The sequence below is a fragment of the Electrona antarctica genome (genome assembly GCF_951216825.1).
Source record: "Electrona antarctica genome assembly, chromosome: 5".
Taxonomy (NCBI): Eukaryota; Metazoa; Chordata; class Actinopteri; order Myctophiformes; family Myctophidae; genus Electrona; species Electrona antarctica.
The window spans coordinates 20051947-20071596 of record NC_136810.1 but is presented as its reverse complement, the minus strand read 5'-3'; the positions used below and the strand labels follow the sequence as shown (position 1 = coordinate 20071596).

At 42.7% G+C, this 19650-nt stretch overlaps 1 protein-coding gene across 4 annotated transcripts in view; it reads left to right on the top strand.

Annotated features, from left to right (window-relative positions):
* Positions 1-19650, top strand: part of LOC306923418 (pleckstrin homology domain-containing family A member 5-like) — a 123050-nt gene that overhangs the window by 66746 nt on the left and 36654 nt on the right. For 3 of the 4 annotated variants that reach the window (XM_079501500.1, XM_079501502.1, XM_079501501.1), the window contains 5 exons: positions 763-846; positions 16214-16535; positions 17675-17779; positions 18139-18211; positions 18734-18834. In XM_079501500.1, coding sequence (XP_079357626.1) covers positions 763-846; positions 16214-16535; positions 17675-17779; positions 18139-18211; positions 18734-18834 — 685 coding nt within the window. Of the gene's footprint in view, positions 1-762; positions 847-5860; positions 5888-16213; positions 16536-17674; positions 17780-18138; positions 18212-18733; positions 18835-19650 lie in introns of all 4 variants that reach the window. The other variant, XM_079501499.1, reaches the window with a different exon arrangement.

The window sequence follows — 19650 nt, the reverse complement described above, 5'->3', positions numbered from 1 at the left end:
ATGGGTTAATATTCCAAATGAGATGCATGATGAAGCCAGAAATTAGGTCAGAACATCGCCGTTCTGATCAAAACCACATACAGAGTAAATAAGGAAGATTGTTGGCCCGTAAACCATGTAAGGACGGTGCTGCCTAGCAATGGCCGCTGTCAAAATATGGATTTTAGCGATCGCGTTTTATATAATTAAAAAAAGGACCTAAAGACGTGTCCACACGCCCTGCATGGGTCTCCTACGGGTGTATAGTTATAAAGACGTGTGGACACGTCCTGGGCATCTCAAGTGTTAACATTTAAGTTCTGTTCTGCCTCAACATCATGATATGAAGGGTTAACAATGTTGTTGTCATGTCCATGTAATAAGTGTGTATCTGTAGGCTGTGCTTTGGGATTGATAGCATTTGACATTTAGAAGTACTTTTTAAGGAGTAGAGATGGAGTTATGCCTGATTTTCGCTAAAAAATAGCCGATTTACAAGCCCACAATGCGTCACAGAGTGACTATTTATTTCTCGCCTTATGGTTCAAATGGCATACACCTTCTTTTAGTTTTAGCTTTCATGAAATCACAGTCTTAAAATGTTACGATGTCCTCACAAGTATAGTGATAAAAGCATGTGTGTTGGTGTCTGTACACCAGTATGTTCGTTCATTCATTGCCAGATGGATCTCCATTGCAGTAACAGGCAGCTCTTATCTATATTCACTGCAGTGTTGGTCTCTAACATTGTATACCGCCTGTTTCTCTCTATCTTCTCTGCAGTCACAATGAGCGCAAGGTGAGCTGCAACCATCCTGTCTCGGGGTGTCCGTCGCAGGACAACTGCATCTTTGTCCTCAGTGAACAGTAAGTCGGCTGTCTTTATCCCTGGGACATTTTTGAGCAGTGCCGTAATGCTGTGTCACTCTGTCTGGCTGTTACTGTATGTCTGGCTGGCTGTCTGTTTGTCTGTAGGCTTGTCACAGTTATTACATAATTACGTGATAATAATCACAATTATTTCCGTTGCATAATCGTCATAAATTGCCACGTTGAAAAATGTCCATATATTTTCAAACATTTTCCGAAACGGTGGAAATGGCAGATCTACAAGCTCAAAACGCGCCACGGCGTGACGCGCTTTGAGCTTGTAGATCGGCTATTTCACACCGTTCCAAGTACTAAGTTATTCAAGTATGAAAGTTCCTTGTCATATCTGCCCTGTGCACCTTTTGTTTATGAAGCCTAAAGCCAAACAGAAATGTGCAAGTAATTTTCACTCATGACGTTCCAATGTAGAAAATTAAATTAAATCTTTAATCCGAATTATATGCGAGCGACAATTCATTGCAGATTACAATTTCACAATGGTGACAGCCAGCCTTATCTGTCTGTCTGGTTTTGTCTGTCTGCCTGTGACGTGTCTGTCTGTCTGTCTGCGGTTTGTCGCCTTACAGTGACATCATGTTTCCGTTTGTCCACGCTTATCCACATATCTGACACCTGAGGAAATGTCGTCCTTATGTACACAACTTCTCTAAACAGCCAGAGGGACTGGCTTTGTGTTTGTAAAACAAAAAAAGGAGTATTTCAGTTTCAGTCTCTGTGGCAAGGCGGCCTTGAAGAATGTTAGTCTGTTGTCACAAGAGTCACAAAGATGTGTACTGTTGACAGGCCGTCCGTCACTCATGTTTTACTCACACCAAAGATCATGGTCTTTAAAGAAGATTTAAAGGCACATTATGCAACTTGTTTGCCTTGCATGTATTTATTTGCACACAAATACATACATTTCAATTAGCCACTGGAGTAGTGTGGTGGTGTTTACCTGCAGAAACACTGAACTCACTGTATTTTGGTGTTTTCACCATGTGTTAACAGTTTAGAGGCCCCAGACGGAGATCACCGTCAAGTTCAAGTTCATGGTCAAGTGCCCCAGACGGAGATTGATAAATGGGACGGAGATTAATGATATCAAAACCGATCGCATCGCTCCACAGCCTAGGAGCGCTTGTTGCCCAATCCTCGGTGTTGCACAACAGTGACACGTCATCGAAAATGTTCCCTGCCTGTTTAGCGGACGAAAACGAAAATCTTAAAACGTTCATAACTCTCGATCTAAATCATCCCGTCTAATTATGAAAAAAGATCGTGTTAGACGGCGCTCCGCGGTCCAGTCGCTAGTCGCGATAGATTTATTCTTACCTCCTGTTGTTGTCGATCGACTCTAGAGTGGTGTGGCTATTGTTAGCTGCTACACAGACATTCACAACAACTTCCGGTGCGCCGGTAAAAGTGGTCCGGGCGCTATAAATGATGGGCACATTTTATTAATGGATTAAATAGGTCCGGGCCCTCAAGGTGTTAACAGTTCTACTGCATAACCAGCATTCCCCGCTATTTAATCCAATATTCTACGCTGCCGAGATAGTTTTATTACCTTTAGAGCATACACCGAAGTATTTGCAGCTTTCAACCACGAAAATCCGGCGAAACATTTTCCGATGGTTTGTTTGTCCTCTGTATAATTTCGGAATCGGTCAGAATTGGTATCGGCAGATATGATCCTGCAAATAATCGGAGATCGGATATCCGTCATAATTTCATAATTGTGCACCCATGATCCTGCAAATAATCGGAGATCGGATATCGGTCATAATTTCATAATCATGCAGCCCTACAATTAAGAAGAGGCTGGGTCTGAGCTCTCCACCCAAACTTAAAGACCATTTCATGTGATCTACTGTAGATTGACGGTCAGCACAACGTTTGCCACGGAATTAGAGACATTAGGGGTTCCAGTGAGATTGGATTAATTACCGTTTTTCATTTTGATTAGCATGTTTTTGTATTATTATTTTGTTACATTTCTATGACACCACTGTAAATTATATGCCTTTAGAAAGTCTTAAACTCGGTTCAGTATTTTAATTCAGTGTCTGCACGCACAGCACGCACGCACACACACACACACACACACACACACACACACACACACACACACACACACACACACACACACACACACACACACACACACACACACACACACACACACACAGCTCATTGTATCATCGTGTTTGGACCCATTTCACTGTTGAACTTGGTCTTATTATATTTCATTATAACTGCAGTTTAAAATGATGTCGGGTTCAACCTGCCGGAACACGAGGCCCGCTCAACTCTTCATCTCTTGACTGTTGCACAACTTCTCTCCAAATTCCTGTTGCAACACATTTCTGCATGTTGTTGATTGGTTTCAGTCAACGCTTCTACTCACAACTGCTGTCAATTAACGGTGTGTACAGTAGTTGTGTTTTGGGTGTATGTGTTGTGCGAAGTTGGTGTTGCTTTAAACCAGAAATCGTGGAAAGCTCCCCGGACCAATCACATCCTAACCCCTTGATCCCATGAGTCCCCATTCCAATAGTAGTCATTGCTATAGAGTGGTTGTTCGGTCACAGTGTTACATAGCTCATAGGTAGTCATTGCTATAGAGTGGTTGTTCGGTCACAGTGTTACATAGCTCATAGTAGTCATTGCTATAGAGTGGTTGTTCGGTCACAGTGTTACATAGCTCATAGTAGTCATTGCTATAGAGTGGTTGTTCGGTCACAGTGTTACATAGCTCATAGTAGTCATTGCTATAGAGTGGTTGTTCGGTCACAGTGTTACATAGCTCTATCTATAGTGTGATCGTAATCATTGCTATAAAGTGGTTTTTCAGCAGGGTTCACCCTGTCTCTCCATCTCTTAATTAAACATAGATTTTCTTAACCCATTTAGACCTGATGTCAAAATCCTGACAGTTTTCTGAACTGGGGTGGGGGGGGGGGGGGGGGGGGGGGGGGGGGCTTTGGCCGCAGGGGGTACTGCGCCCTGGGTGCGTTTTCTCATTTTTAATTCACTAATAAATTAATTATTAATCATTCATGTGTAAAATCAAAAAAGGGCTTCGTTAAGTTAAAAGTGGGAGTGATTGGTGCAGGCAGTGAGGAGATACGGCGGTGTTTCTGACAGACAGACAGACAGACATTCAGACATTGACTGAATTATAGTATGATGATATGCCTCCGCCCCCCCCCATCTGAAAATATATTGTTCCAGGGACCTCCCCAGAAGTAAAGATTTGAGTTAAAATGTTCACTCTGTAATAATATATATTCAAAGATTTGAGGCACATTTTCACGATTTAAAAAAAATATCAGACCTGCTATCTTTCAATAGCTAAAGTCATAATGCCTAAAACACCAAAACGGGTTCCCGCCAAAGTCGTTATGCCGATTAATTCCTCCCCACACACATTTCTGTGTTATCACTACTGTTGGATCTTACTGACTCACCTGCCAGTGAGGAGCCCTCACGGGGATGACGTAGGGCCTTCGTCCTACTCCTCCTCCCGCCCAACACTCCCTGCTGACATTACAGGTGCCGCCGCAGCCCATAGGAATACATGCAGTGAGTGACAAAGATCACCCTCCCCCACCAAGATTCCCTCCCCACAACACGAGCCAATTGTGTTTGCATAGACACCCGCTCATCACCCACATCCTGATTTGATAAAATTGGTATGCCGACCTTAAATGCATTTTTTGTTTACTTAAAGAGACGGACGGAGCCGTGTTACTGAACAAACACAAGTAGCATTATGTACTCTCACAATATAGCTATTTAACTAAACAAATACTCTTTATAGCAATGATCATTGGCATCCGTCAGTTTCGAGAGACTATGGAGCCAACTCTGGATATTGGGTTCTTCTGCTTTTGGTGCAAGTGTTGAGTGTGGCTGAATAGACTGAATAGCGGGATTCGCAATCCCCTTCCGCACTTCACACAGGGGAAGACTGATGCTGGTCTGTCCGGGTGGTTTTGGGTCTTATTCTTTAGACTTTCGCCTCAGTCTCTTTGCCACGGACTGCTTGGAGAGGCCCGTCCTCAATGATCTGGTCTCCAAGCTGTGCGATCGGATGCTGCAGCTTCCCAGGTGTCCAGGATCAGATCGATGTCCAAGGTGATCATTGCTCCTTAAACAATGATCACTATCACGATATAGAGCTATTTATTACACCGTTACTGAACACACACTATAGCAATGATTACTATCATGATGCAGAGCTAAGTAACACTGTTACTGGACAAACACTATAGCAGTGATCACTATCACGTATCACACACCTTATTTAACATAGTTGTAATGTATATCGAAATAACACAATTGGTTTAAAACTTCTGCTCCTCTGGTTGTTGACACAGAAGGTTTCTCAGCAGCAGAACGTTGTTTCAAACCTTGTTTACTGTAGCTACTGTACAGAAAGATTTTCAGAAGCCAGTGATGAGAGCAGAGCTGTAACTCTGCACCCTGCTGACACATTCCACATGCTCACGCACACACACACGTGCACGCACACACACCTTGCTGGTTCCAAAGAATGATGGTTAACAGTTATGCTGTCTGTGCTACAAGAGGATCAACATTGATTCATAGACGGAGTCTCTATGGGGCAGGGGGGGGGGGGGGGGGGGGGGTGGAACCCCATCTGGGAATATTTTGTGCCGGGGGCGGGGACCCCCATACAAGATGTGTGCTGTTAAAAATGTTTTTCCCCAATATTACTTTTTGAAAATGTCAGATCTACAAGCATTTGTGAGCTTGTAGATGTGCTTATATTCCAAATAGCTGATGTAAAAGTGGTATAACTTAGCCTAGTTGTTTATTTCTTTTGGGGATTGTTTTCATAGACCTGGCTGCTTTGTTTCTCTTGCGAAATCTGACAAGATTCATGTTGGAGACGGATTGCTGGTTGATGGAGTCGAATCACTTTAGATCAAATTCCATATTAGCAGCTGAACTCACTGTATTTTTTCCTTTTGTTTTCTAGCCTGAATTGTGGAACATTGTTTAGCAGGTAAAACTCTGTTACAGGATGCCACAGTGTTGTGTTGTGTTAACCCATTTAGGCCTGACCTCAAAAACCTCCAGTTTTCTGAAATAAATATGTTCAAGATTTTTCAAAAATAGCAGACCTACAAGCTCGTAGCGCGCCACTCGGTGGCGCGCTATGAGCTTGTAGATCTGCTATTTTTCAATAGCTAAATTATAACATAATGTTTAAAACACCAAAAGGGGCTCCCGCCCAAAATGGGTTAAAGTTGTGCTAACATTGTGTTAACGTTGTGTTGTGAACGTTTAGCAGCTACGACTGCTAGAGAATGCTACTGTATTGCGTGTTTGTGGAGCTCTGCTAACGTATCACTGCACAGACTAACTACTAAGGGTGTAACGATTATCTGCTTAGCAAAACGATTCGATACCGATTATTTGCATTGCAAAACGATACGATTCGATACAAAGTCAATGTTAATGTTTTCATTTCGATTTTTGAAATACATTTTTTGATGCAGTTACTATATCGTTACACACCTACTAACTACCTATAACTATCATCATCACACTGTCTGGTTAAACTGACATTGCTCATCACAATTATTTGAAATAATCAATTATTTGAATTGTAACAATCAAAAACATTGGCAATATACATTTCCACGTCGAGGAAGGTGACATGTCACGTGTTGTGAGCTTGTAGATCGGCTGATTCCACTTTTTTTTGTAACAAATAAAAAAATTGAGAATAAAATGTATGATTAAACATGCCATGTGCATTGTTTTGTTTACAAAGCCCTGAAAGCCATTCAAATCAATTGTCAATCACAGTTTTTTGTATGACAATTCAAATGTCATAATCGCGACAGCCCTACTGACGTGTGTGTGTGTGTGTGTGTGTGTGTGTGTGTGTGTGTGTGTGTGTGTGTGTGTGTGTGTGTGTGTGTGTGTGTGTGTGTGTGTGTGTGTGTGTGTGTGTGTGTGTGTGTGTGTGTGTGTGTGTGTGTGTGTGTGTGTGTGTGTGTGTGTTTGCGGTTTCAATGCTGTCCTGCCTGATGTCTCATTGTGTTCATACATTCCACTACATCCCAACATCCTGCAAAGTGCATAATTATCGTTGTCTAAACTCTGTGTGGCAATCGACCCGGAAAACGCCAAAGACAAACATCACTTAACCTGGGGTTAACCTCAACTGGAAGAGCCCATGGTTCTTCAGCAGGAAACTGATGGATTGTGCACTCCTCTATGGCTGTGAATGCTGGACATGAACACAAGCCCTACAGAAATCCCTGGACGGGTGCTACACCAGAATGTTACGTGTGGTACTGAACATCAACCAGGACGAGCACATCACCAACAAGCGTCTGTACGGGGCATTACCAAGTGTAACAGAGAAGATAGCAGTAAGGAGGATGAGACTAGCTGGCCACTGCCACCGACACCAAGAACTCCCAGCCAAAAAGCTTGTACTGTGGGAACCAACACACAGGCATCGATCGAGAGGACGTCCCACACCTATACCCATGTGGACGTACTAAAGAAAGATGCTGGTGCAGAAAGCACAAATGAGCTGGCCAGATGTATGGAGAACCGAGATGACTGGAGATGCTGATGGAGGGCTCGTCTGAGGACGACGTAGAGAAAAGTAGAGGACAAGGCTTTGCCTCACTGGAACGAGTTTTAGTTCTTGACAGGGTCTTGTTCACGAGTGAGGGGAAGACAGGAGCAGGAGATCAGCCATACAATCGTGAGCAGCAGGAGCGGAATTGCAGTTGGCTCTATACCGGTCAATCTTTGTTCCTATTCTCACCTATTAGTCATGAAGTGTGGGTCATGACCGAAAGAATAAGATTGCGGATGCAAGTGAGCAAATAATTTTATCAGACGGGTGGCCGGCCTCGCCGTAATAGAGATAGGGTGGGAAGCACAGTCATCCACGCAGAGAATCGGAGTTCACTTGGAAAGGAGGCAGCTTAGGTGGTTTTGGCATCTAGTACAGATGAAGTCTCTCCCTATAGAGACGTCCTTGCTGCACGTCCCACTGGGAGGAGGACCCCCTAGCAGACCAAGGACCAGATGGGGAGATTATATCTCCACACTGGCCTGGGAACACCTCGGGATCGCCCATGTGGAAGTGGCGGATATCGCCCGGAAAGGGAAGTATGGAGCACTCGGGCTGTTGACCCTGTGACCCTGTGATCTGACTCTGGATAAGCAGTTGAAGATAGAAGGATGGAAGCGCTTACAGTATGTTTTAACATCAGTCCTGACGTATTTTCCGGAAGTGCGTTACTTGTCTATGGGACCCGGCAAGTACCGGCGATAGCAAGCGAAGAAGCAATAGTTGAAAAGTGGGCGGAGGAACGTCGCCCGAAAACATGAAAGTATTTTATCGTTGGACGACATCGCCTGGCGATTGCCAATCAAATTGTTTACCTTCCATACCACCTATACGAGGACATCGGTAATGACCGCAGGAACGCGAGATTTGTATCGCCCAGAGTCGCCGTTGTTCTCCCGCTGTTAACCCATTCTGGGCGGGAACCCCTTTTGGTGTTTTACGCATTATGTTACACTTTAGCTATTGAAAAATACTACAAAATACTACAAGCTTGTAGGTCTGCTACTTTTGAAAAATTGCCAAAATGTGTCACAAAGTTGGAATATATATTCTTTAACTCAAATCTTTGCTTCTGGAGGGGGGTCCCTGGAACAACATATTTTCAGATGGGGGTCGGCGGCCAAATACAGATCATTTTTGGGGTCCTTGACATGAAAATGTTTGAGAACGACTGACATGGAAACATGAGGTTTTTCACACAACTGTCAGGATTTAGAAGACATTTTGTAGAATCGTCCTCAGGTCTAAAATGGGTTAAAACGATTAGTTAGATTCAAGTGATTGGTCGAGACATTTGCAGCGCTGTCGTTCAACTGGCTAAAATAAGCCCTGAGCTCTTTCTGTGTGTTTGTTTTACCACCCATGTGACATTTCACACAGTGTTTCCATTGCTCTGTCACATGGCATCGGTTCCATCCCATTTAGAACCCTTTCCGGAACCAGGTTTTTAATCACACTGTCAGAAGGCCGGTATGTGGACTTCACGTCTTCTATACAATTAGAATACCAGTGGTTCTCAATGCTTTCAATTTCAAGGACCACCAGAGCCTCCATTAGTGTAATTGGCAAGACCTGTGGAGGAAGTGAGGAACTTGGAAGCAGCCCAATGTATGTCCATTATGGCTGTTGTGCATAGAGCCTATTATAGGAAGATAGGTCGGTTGGATAATACAGACAGACAGACAGAAAGACAGACAATAATGCAACATAACTAAAGTTCACTATTGTCTTACTCTTATGTTATAGTTTTGGTGTTTACTGCCTTACAGTAGTAAGCAGTGTTCACACAGAGCACGATAACCGCTATCGTTAACTGTACATTCAACTATATATTCAGTATCAAGGCAGAGGCAAGCAACCAGGTGCTCAGCGGAGACGTGCAGGTATAAAACATGTACAATGGTGCTCCTGGATCAATCGAGATAAGACATCAATTGAAAAATGACGGAGATCCGGGCACTCAAAATATTTCAAAGAGAAGACTCTTTATTAACCCATTTATACCTGAGGACGATTCTACAAATGTCTTCTAAATTCAGAAAAACGTCGTTCTCAAACATTTTCATGTCAAGGACCCCCCCCCCCCAAAAAAAAAATGTAATTGGACACCGACCGCCATGTGAAAATATGTTGTTCCAGGGACCGCCCCAGAAGCAAATATTTGAGTTAAAAACGTTCGCTGAAAGAATATAATATTCAAAGATTTGCGCCACATTTTAACGATTTGTCAAAAAGGCAAAAAGGCTGCGCTATGAGCTTGTAGATCTGCTATTTTTCAATAGCTAAAGTATAACGTAATGCTTAAGACACCAAAAGGGGTTCCCGTCCAGAATGGGTTAAACCAATATGTTTAGAACTATCCCGTAAACAAGGAAGTGAACGGCAGTGCGCAAAACATGTCTAGGATCGCTGAAGTAGGCATGGCCAAGCAAAAACATGTCTACAGCGATCCCGTTTTATATCATTAACCCATTTTGACCTGAGATCAGATTCTAAAAAATGTCTTCTACATCCCGACAGTTTTCTGAAAATAGCAGACCTACAAGCTCGTAGCGCGCCACTCGGTAGCGTGCTATGAGCTTGTAGATCTGCTATTTTTCAATAGCTAAAGCATAACATAATGCTAACACCAAAAGGGGTTCCTGCCCAAAATGGGTTAAAAAGGACCGCAGACGTGTATACACGTCCTTAGCACAAAACGTGTTCATTTGTCTTTTTGTGTTCTTAATTATTAATTTATATTTGACTTTGCATTTTAATTTTATTTGCTTTGTTCAGGAAAAAAGGTGACATTGTGGAATATTTTTTGACAGCCCTAGTGCTGCAGAGACACTGAACAGATGGCATGTGTGCGTGCGTGTGCGTGCGTGCGTGCGTGCGTGCGTGCGTGCGTGCGTGCGTGCGTGCGTGCGTGTGCGTGCGTGCGTGCGTGCGTGCGTGCGTGTGTACGCTCACACACACATGTTTTGTGGGTGAAAATAGGTTCACGTCCTGAAATGCTCTGGTTTCATTCAAAAGACACACACACACACACACACACACACACACACACAGAAATGCTGTGTGGTCATTTTAAACTGCTGCTGTAAGCCCCGTTCACCCTGTGTCCTTATTGACTGCATGATCCATCTGTTTTCTTTACTTACTCTGTACTCAGACACACACGCACATATGCTCATATAACTATGGGGACAGCAACATTTTTGTACAATAATTTTATAAATGCTATTTGGAATTCATTTTTCACCTTATACCTTAAGCTAAAAACGGACAAGCTTGTGTCATGGAGCGTTGTAATTGTGAACCTAGCCCTAACCCCTAAACCTGACTTATAAATGTCTAATCCTAACCCCTAAATGTCTAATTAAAAAGTGTGTGTGTGTGTGTGTGTGTGTGTGTGTGTGTGTGTGTGTGTGTGTGTGTGTGTGTGTGTGTGTGTGTGTGTGTGTGTGTGTGTGTGTGTGTGTGTGTGTGTGTGTGTGTGTGTGTGTGTGTGTGTGTGTGTGTGTGTGTGTGTGTGTGTGTGTGTGTGTGTGTGTGTGTGTGTGTGTCCGGCCCTATTGGCCTGACTACGTTTTCTTTCCTCCAATGTTAAAAAACAGGGTCGTATTCATGTCGATATTTTGCAAGATATCGTATCAAAGTTAGAATTTCAGTATCATGACAACACTGACTTGTTGGGACATTTGGCCCTCACAAGTATAGTATGCACACACACGGTAGTGTTCTGTACATCCGCTGGGTCTTTTGTGTGTGTTTGCTGATGCAGTAACTTTGTTAGACTGTGTGTCCGCGTGTGTGTGTGCGTGCGTGCGTGTATTGTCTCTTTGTATCTCAGTGTGACACAGTCCTAACTTTAATCCTCTCCACCATGCACACACACTCACTCGCCCGGAACCAGCTCTACTGCCTTGCTGAACACGTCCACAACTATATTTGGTTCAACAAATCAGTCAGCAGTTGTGACATAGCGCGCGATACTCATAAATGTCACGTCTACATGTGAGTGACACACGTACAGCCTGTCCTGCACTCACGCACACTTGCTGCTGCTCACAAAACACTTCATCTCCTTATTGAGCCCCAATAAATTAATTAAAAACGCATCACTGCTTCTGGTGACTGTCATTGTCCTTCTAATGAATCTTGGACTCATTTAATCACATGTCTCTGCCTCTGGTGACTGTCATTGTCCTTCTAATGAACGTTGGACTCATTTAAAACTAGGGACGTCCCGATACACTTTTTTCTGTTCCCGATCCGATCTTGATACCACAATTTCTGTTAGCCGATACCGATACCAGTGTTGTGATCTCGTGTTGTTTATAGCTATCTAGCTATATATCTTGTGTTGTGTTTATAGCAGACTCATTATGTGCACTTGCAGTTTGGGGCCTCGAAAGCAAACTCCACATGCCCCAACGTTTTATTTACCTGCCATAGTGTCAACCCCTTACCCCTGTGTCGGATCGGTGGTTAGACTGGCATATTCGCCGATACCGATATGAAATAAGGGCCGATACCGATACTTTTCCGATACCGATACAGTATCGGGACATCTCTTTTGAAAACACACATCTCTGCTTCTGGTGACTGATATTGTACTCTTTATTTTAAATTTTTTAAATGTCCTAATGTTAGACAATTTGAATGCTGAACAGTAATGGAACGGTTGAATGAATGAACCAATGAATGGTTGGAAATGAATGAACAGTTCAGTATCTCTATAACACTGCTAAAATGAACAGTTCAGTATCTCTATAGCAGTGCTAAAATGAACAGTTCAGTATATCTATAACACTGTGCTAAAATGAACAGTTCAGTATCTATATAACACTGTGCTAAAATGAACAGTTCAGTATCTCTATAACACTGCTAAAATGAACAGTTCAGTATCTCTATAGCAGTGTTAAAATGAACAGTTCAGTATCTCTATAGCAGTGCTAAAATGAACAGTTCAGTATCTCTATAGCAGTGCTAAAATGAACAGTTCAGTATCTCTATAGCAGTGCTAAAATGAACAGTTCAGTATTTCTATAACAGTGCTAAAATGAACAGTTCAGTATTTCTATAACCGTGCTAAAATGAACAGTTCAGTATCTCTATAGCAGTGCTAAAATGAACAGTTCAGTATCTCTATAACAGTGCTAAAATGAACAGTTCAGTATCTATAGGAGTGCTAAAATGAACAGTTCGGTATCTCTATAGGAGTGCTAAAATGAACAGTTCAGTATCTCTATAGGAGTGCTAAAATGAATGAACAATGAACAGTTGGGACAGCTGGGAGTCCTTGACTCCCTGAGGCACAGCAGCACTCTTATGATGGTTCTAATTGACCAGCCAGCATAGTCGTTATCAGCTTAATTAGTAACAAATCACACACACGCACCGCACGCGCGCACAGCAGCAGCTCAGAGCAGAAATGAGGCGTTGAAGCTGAATGGAGCCATGTGTCTCATCCACGGAACACTGTGTGAGAGTCTGTGAGACGGACAGACGGTTTATGGCTGTGTTGTTGTCATGCAGGGGAATTAACCACTTAAACCCCAGCATCCGTATTGTGGGGAAAGCTTTCATCGATACATGCTCAATGGGCTCCATCGGCTATTTCTTTGCGCAAGCTTTCACAATAATAGAAAAGGCATTAGTATTCAGAGCCCTGCGTGGTTAACCAGATGTGGCTGACTGGCTGCCTGCCTGATTAGGACTGGTATTGGTGCTTTTTTCTTTCTCCACCTGCACTTTTGAATATTTATTTGATGCATTTAATTTTTGTTTGTAATATTTCATCATTGTGTTTGCAATTTTACATTGTCACAGCATTATCAAAAGGATAGACACAGAAAAGCCAGTGGCTTGTTTCCCTTACAACAACGTGCTATTGCAGTTTCGAGCAGCATTGGGCCAAACACATGAATGCGCACTAGGCTCTACCCACTCCAGGAAGTTTCCGCTCCGGAGTAACGGCATTAAACCAGGAAATGTCGCATCAGGACTTTTGCTTATTCCTTAATAATCGGTGTATATAAAATATAGCTAACTCGTCGAATCTCTTAGTTACATCAATATTGTATTAAGATTATAAAGATCACTTTTGTCATTTTGACTGCCAGGGACTTCCCTTTCACTTCCCATAGGCTTCGAGAGTCTCCAAGAGTCCGAATTAAAAAAACCTTTCTTTTTAAAATAGCTGCAGGTTGCGTTACAGGCGTCTCTGTTCTTTCTACTCTGCTCCATGATTCTCAGTTATGCTCAAATGCACGCAAACTTTATCGTCATTTAATGTCCGCCCCCACCATGTGTCATATGCACGGCTGTCTGTATTTATGTTGACAACCCCCCACCCCACTTCCACTTGCTCCTGCGGTCGCTTCTCGCCCTTAAGGTGTCTTGTATGCAAATTATGTTTTGTTGCCAGATGTGATGTGTATGTGTGTGTGTGTGTGGCACCCAAAGGTGCCAAAAGTGTCCTAGTGCTTGTGAATGTCAGTCGAAGACTCCAAGTATCCATAGGTGCAGGACAATGTCCTTGTGGAAAATGTGTGCCTGTGCCATGTGATTTGACATGAAAAACGATACAACAAACAATATAAATAGCTAATCATAAACATGGATGGATGGTTGGGAGGTAGGGATGGGTACCTTTCACCTTTGAATCGATACAATACTTGATACCTGGGAATCGATATGATACCCTTGTTTAATGTGATACAGAACAGGGCTCGCCTCTTTCACAGTTTCACTTTCAACGAGAGACTGATGCACTGCACAGCGAGTGTGTGGGGGGGGGGGGGGGGGGGGGGGTGCTATCACTGACCACACTATCGGATCATAATATACATTTAATCCACCGAAGTCGGCTATTTTCACATAACGTAACGAGCATACGAACGCAGCCACTAAAATGTCGTCATGGATGCGACCGACCAAGGCTGCGATGAAGAGTATCGAGACATGGCATCGTTAGTTTTTAAGCGCTTCGGTTCTCCGTAGTACAGACGTGATTGGGTCAATGCCATTAAAAAATATCAAATTCGGTACTCAACCCTATAATGGGAGGGAGGGAGGGAGGGATGGATGGATGATGCTGAGGTACTGTAGTGTAGAAGGTAGTGTGGGCAGTGCCAGCCCTGATCAATTTGGTGCCCTAGGCAGGATGTTTCGTGATGCCCCCCCTCTCCCCTATCCCAATGTCTCACAAACATTTAACAACAAACATTGGATTCAAATAAAGATGTATTGAGTGGCTCCCTCTTGTTGCCTAAAAGAGGATTAGACGAGTGCATATATGAAAAAAAGGCACCTTACCCTAAAAAAATTGCAACAGAAGGTTTCTCAACTGTTTTTTGTAGTAGTAGGTGTCCTTAATAACATACTAAAAGTTTACCAAAGTTTGACCATGCGAAAGGTGTTATTTTCAAGGTGGCGTCCAAGATGGCGTCCGGAATCATTAAAATAGCCTAACTCCTTCATTATTCACCCTAGACAAGTAATTTTTGTGTCTAACCTTTATGTTTTTGGGGTCTAGGAATCCATTGAACTTGTCCAAATTGCAGAGATACATTTAGATAATTAGTGTTCTGTACCATACTGTACTGTACTATACCGTACTGTACTGTATTGTTCCATACTGTACTGTACTGTATTGTTCCATACAGTACTGTATTGTTCCATACTGTACTGTACTGTATTGTTCCATACTGTACTGTATTGTTCCATACTGTACTGTACTATACTGTATTGTTCCATACTGTACTGTACTGTATTGTTCCGTACTGTACTGTACTGTACTGTACTGTACTGTACTGTACTGTACTGTACTGTACTGTACTGTACTGTACTGTACTGTACTGTAATGTAATGTCCTGTCGCAGACTGTACTGTACTGTACTGTACTGTACTGTACTGTACTGTACTGTACCGTAATGTACTGTACTGCTGCAGACTGTACTGTACTGTACTGTTGCAGACTGTACTGTACCGTAATGTCCTGTCAGACTGTACTGTACTGTACTGTATTGATGCCTCCCCTCATGACGCCCGAGGCAACGGCCTGTTCTGCCTGATGGGAGGGCCGGCCCTGAGTGTGGGAATAGGTGTATAATGGGAGTATCTGTCCTCTAAAACCAAAGGCCTCCCCCTTTACTTCTCGGCTGCAGTAGTTCTGTTCCCAGTGGACCATATTAATGTAGGCCACCTCGCTCCTCTCCTCTCCTCACCTCTGATGGTCTTATGTTTGTGGCCAGGGCCCTCCCTACAAGGCACATGCAATATACGTAGCTTATGATGCTAGTGACATAGCTTCCTGAATCCATTGCATGTCCCTGTGTTCATGGCTTGTGTGTTAATTGTTATGTCCATGCTGTGTTAACTCATTTAGACCGGAGGACAATTCTACACATGCCTTCTAAATCCTGACAGTACTCTGAAAAACCCTATGTTTCTATGTCATTCGTTCTCAAACATTTTCAAGGACCCCCAAAAATATATTCAAACATCTGGGCCACATTTTCGTTAATTGTATGTCCATGCTGTGTTAATGATGTGACACTGACAGTGTTTATGATGTGTTTATAATTGTGTTTGCAGAGAAGACGTACCGGGGCTTGCCTTCGTTTGTCTGAGGCGCAGCAGTACGACTGCCTTTCGTCTCTTAGTTACAATTGTGGGTTTGCGGTGTTTAATTGCGTGTTAATTGTGTGTCTCTCTCTCTTTCTGTGTGTTCAGATCTAAAGGACCAGTGAATGAGAAGAACTGTCGTCCACTCAGCAGCACCATGAGTGAAACCTGCAAACAACCCAGCAGCACAGAGCAGCACCCATCGCTGTGTAGCACCCAGCACCCGCACTCAGTGCAGTGTAGCACCCAGCTCCCGCACCCAGCGCAGTGTAGCACCCAGCACCTGCACCCAGCACTGTGTAGCACCCAGCACCCGCACCCAGCACTGTGCACAGGCACCCAGCAGCACCCAGTACCATGCCAGCCATGCCACCCGGCCCAGTGCCAGCCATCGCCATGCCCAGCACAGCCCAGCAGCCCTACTACAAGAGTGAGTCAACAACAACACACTAAACAACAACACTGCACAAAAGATAAAACTCTACAATCACTTCTAGCACTCGGGTGGTGCAGCGGTAAAGTACCTGCCCACCACCACTGCAGAGGTCGTGGGTTCGAATCCACCGCGGTGCACCCGGTGTTGTCGAGCGTCTACACCAGTGCCTTAGATATAGACAGAGTTACGCAAACTGCGTTCACTTCATGGGGCTTCAGTCCAATGGCGGCTCTCCTACATAGACAACCACCTGGGCCAAGTCCTGGACCGGAAGTAGGCAGAAATGCATTGGACTCAGCTTTAGTGATCTTAAATCCCTTTTATTTTAAATTGTTTTGTAGTAATAGTACAACATAAATATTAAAGAGACTTTAGTTGTTACTGTACAATACTTTAAAACAGTTGTCATGTTGCACACATGCTCAAAATAGCTCTTATTTGCGCCGCCCTCGTTGAAAACAATGTATTTCCAGCTTGGCTCAGTTCAGGCTGCATGAACAGCGCTCGGGGGAGGGTGATATGTGGTCACTGCTCACTGCACGTACTCCTAACGGGCTGCAGGGGGCAGCGCCTGTCTGTCAGCAGGGAGTGTTGTTTTTGGCAGCAAATTTAGATTTTTAGTTTTAGTCATAGCCTCTTGAATTTAGTTTTAGTCACATTTTAGTCACCTGGAATGTTTCAGTGTTGGTCTAGTTTTAGTCGACTAAATATCATAACATTTTAGTCGACTAAATGACTGATTTTACACTTGCTGAAAAAGCTGCGACGCGTTGTGAGCTTGTAGATCTGCTATTTTCAGCATGCAATCAAGTGTAAAATTATTTATACTGGATCTCTTGTCCACTATTTGTTGACTAAATTGTCAATAAACTCTTAGTCATTCCATTTCGTTTTCCTCAGTGAAAAAAGGTAGTCGACAAACATTTGTAGTTTTGTCGACGAATGCTGGGCGTGAGGGGTTAGGACATGAGCCAGTAGGATACAGCAGCAGCTGTGTGGGGAGAGGAATTACTCAGCAATAACTTATAATTTTAATTATAATAATTAAAATAATAACCAATACATTGTTATAATAATAACCAGTTACTATTGTTTAATTATGTATCCTCGTGTTCATTTGTCCTCATGTCCAGCCTTCAAGAAGTTCCAAAAAGATCCATAACTTTGGGAAGAGATCCAACTCCATCAGAAGGAACCCTGGAGCCCCTGTTATGCAGAGCAACTGGCTTTATAAGCAGGTAGATGAACGCACGCATGTGATGAATACATTATAGCTGTATAAATGCATTAATGTGATGAATTAAAACTTCATAAACGCATTAATGTGATGAATTAAAGCTTTATAAACACATTCATGTGATTAATAAAAATGCCTAAACAAATTAATGTGATGAATTAAAAAAAATATACATACAGATGTTCTTCCAGACGACTCCAATTTGACCAAAACTAAATGCAAAATCAACACCGATACAGTATGTGCTTTGAATGTTTTCAGGACAGTACGTGATAATGTGTCGTACAACTGTGAACTGTATGAGGTTATCATATTAATCTTGTGTGTTGTGTTTTGTATGTGTTTGTGTGTGTGTTTCAGGACAGTACAGGCATGAAGCTGTGGAAGAAGAGGTGGTTTGTTCTGTCCGACCTGTGTCTGTTCTACTACAGAGGTGAGTTCCATCATGGAAACATGAGATATATGAGAAATATGAACTCTTGACAGTGTGACTAACCCATTTAGACCTAAGAACACATTCTACAAAATTTCTTCTAAATCATGATAGTTTTCTGAAAAACCTATGTTTCTGTATCAGTGGTTCTCAAACTATTTCATGTCAAGAAACCCTAGAATTATATGTAATTGGCCGCCGACCCCCATCTGAAAATATGTTGTTCCAGGGACTTCCCCAGAAGCAAAGATTTGAGTTAAAAAACGTTTGCTCTGAAAGAATATACATTCAAAGATTTGCGTCACGTAATTTAAAAAAAAATAGCAGACCTACAAGCTCGTAGCGCGGCACTCGGTGCCGCGCTATGAGCTTGTAGATCTGCTATTTTTCAATAGCTAAATTATAACATAATGTTTCAAACACCAATAGGGGTTCCCGCCCTGAATGCGGTAAAAACTGCTTCCGGGAAAACGGTTCCAAATGTGATAATGATGATTATTATTATTATTATTATTATTTCAGATGAGAAGGAGGAAGGGATTTTGGGTAGCATCCTGTTGCCCAGTTTCCACATCTCCATGCTGTCGGTGGATGACCATGTCAACAGGAAGTACGCCTTCAAGGTCAGAGCACTGAGCATGTGGGGTTGGTTGGTTCGTAGTCAGACTGTTGCCTCCCACAATTTTCTTTACTTTTTTTTTTAAAGATTTGTTTGGGGGCTTTTCTACCTTTTTAATTTGGATAGTAGTAGTGGAGAGTGACAGGAAACCGGGAGAGAGAGATACAGGAAGTGAGATGCAGTGTTGATTTTGTTGACTAAAACTAAGGCGGAAATTGTTCGTCGAAAACTAAGCTATGATGACTAAAACTAAGACTATACTGACAATTTCGTCAACAAATAAACACATCCTATGGGGAGACACAGAGGCCCCTTTTCCACCGGTTGGTTCCCAACGGGAACTGGTTCAGTTCTTTTTGGTTTTTAGTCCATGAGCCAGAGCTCCAAAATTGGAACGTTATTATGAATTGAGTGGAGCAAAACCATACCTATATTAGATTGTTATCACCATGAAACTTCCCCAATTGAGTACTTACACGAAGACAATGATTTATTGTATTACGAATTTTACATTTTTAAATATGTGAATGAGACGTAAGTTATGTAGGAAAATATGCAAAATAATCGAAAATATGAAAAAGCTACTACTGTGGAAGGGTTATCGTGTATTAATGTACTTGTATTGATCCTTTAAACAATTTAATATAGGTCTAGTTTTTCCCAGCCAATGTTGGAGCTCTGGCTCATGGACTAAGAACCAAAAAGAACTGAACCGGTTCCCATTGGGAACCCAACCGGTGGAAAAGGGGTCAGAGATCCCCAGCTACTCTCCAGCACTGGGTCTGGGAGTGATCGGTTTTATGTTTTATTACGTCTGAGA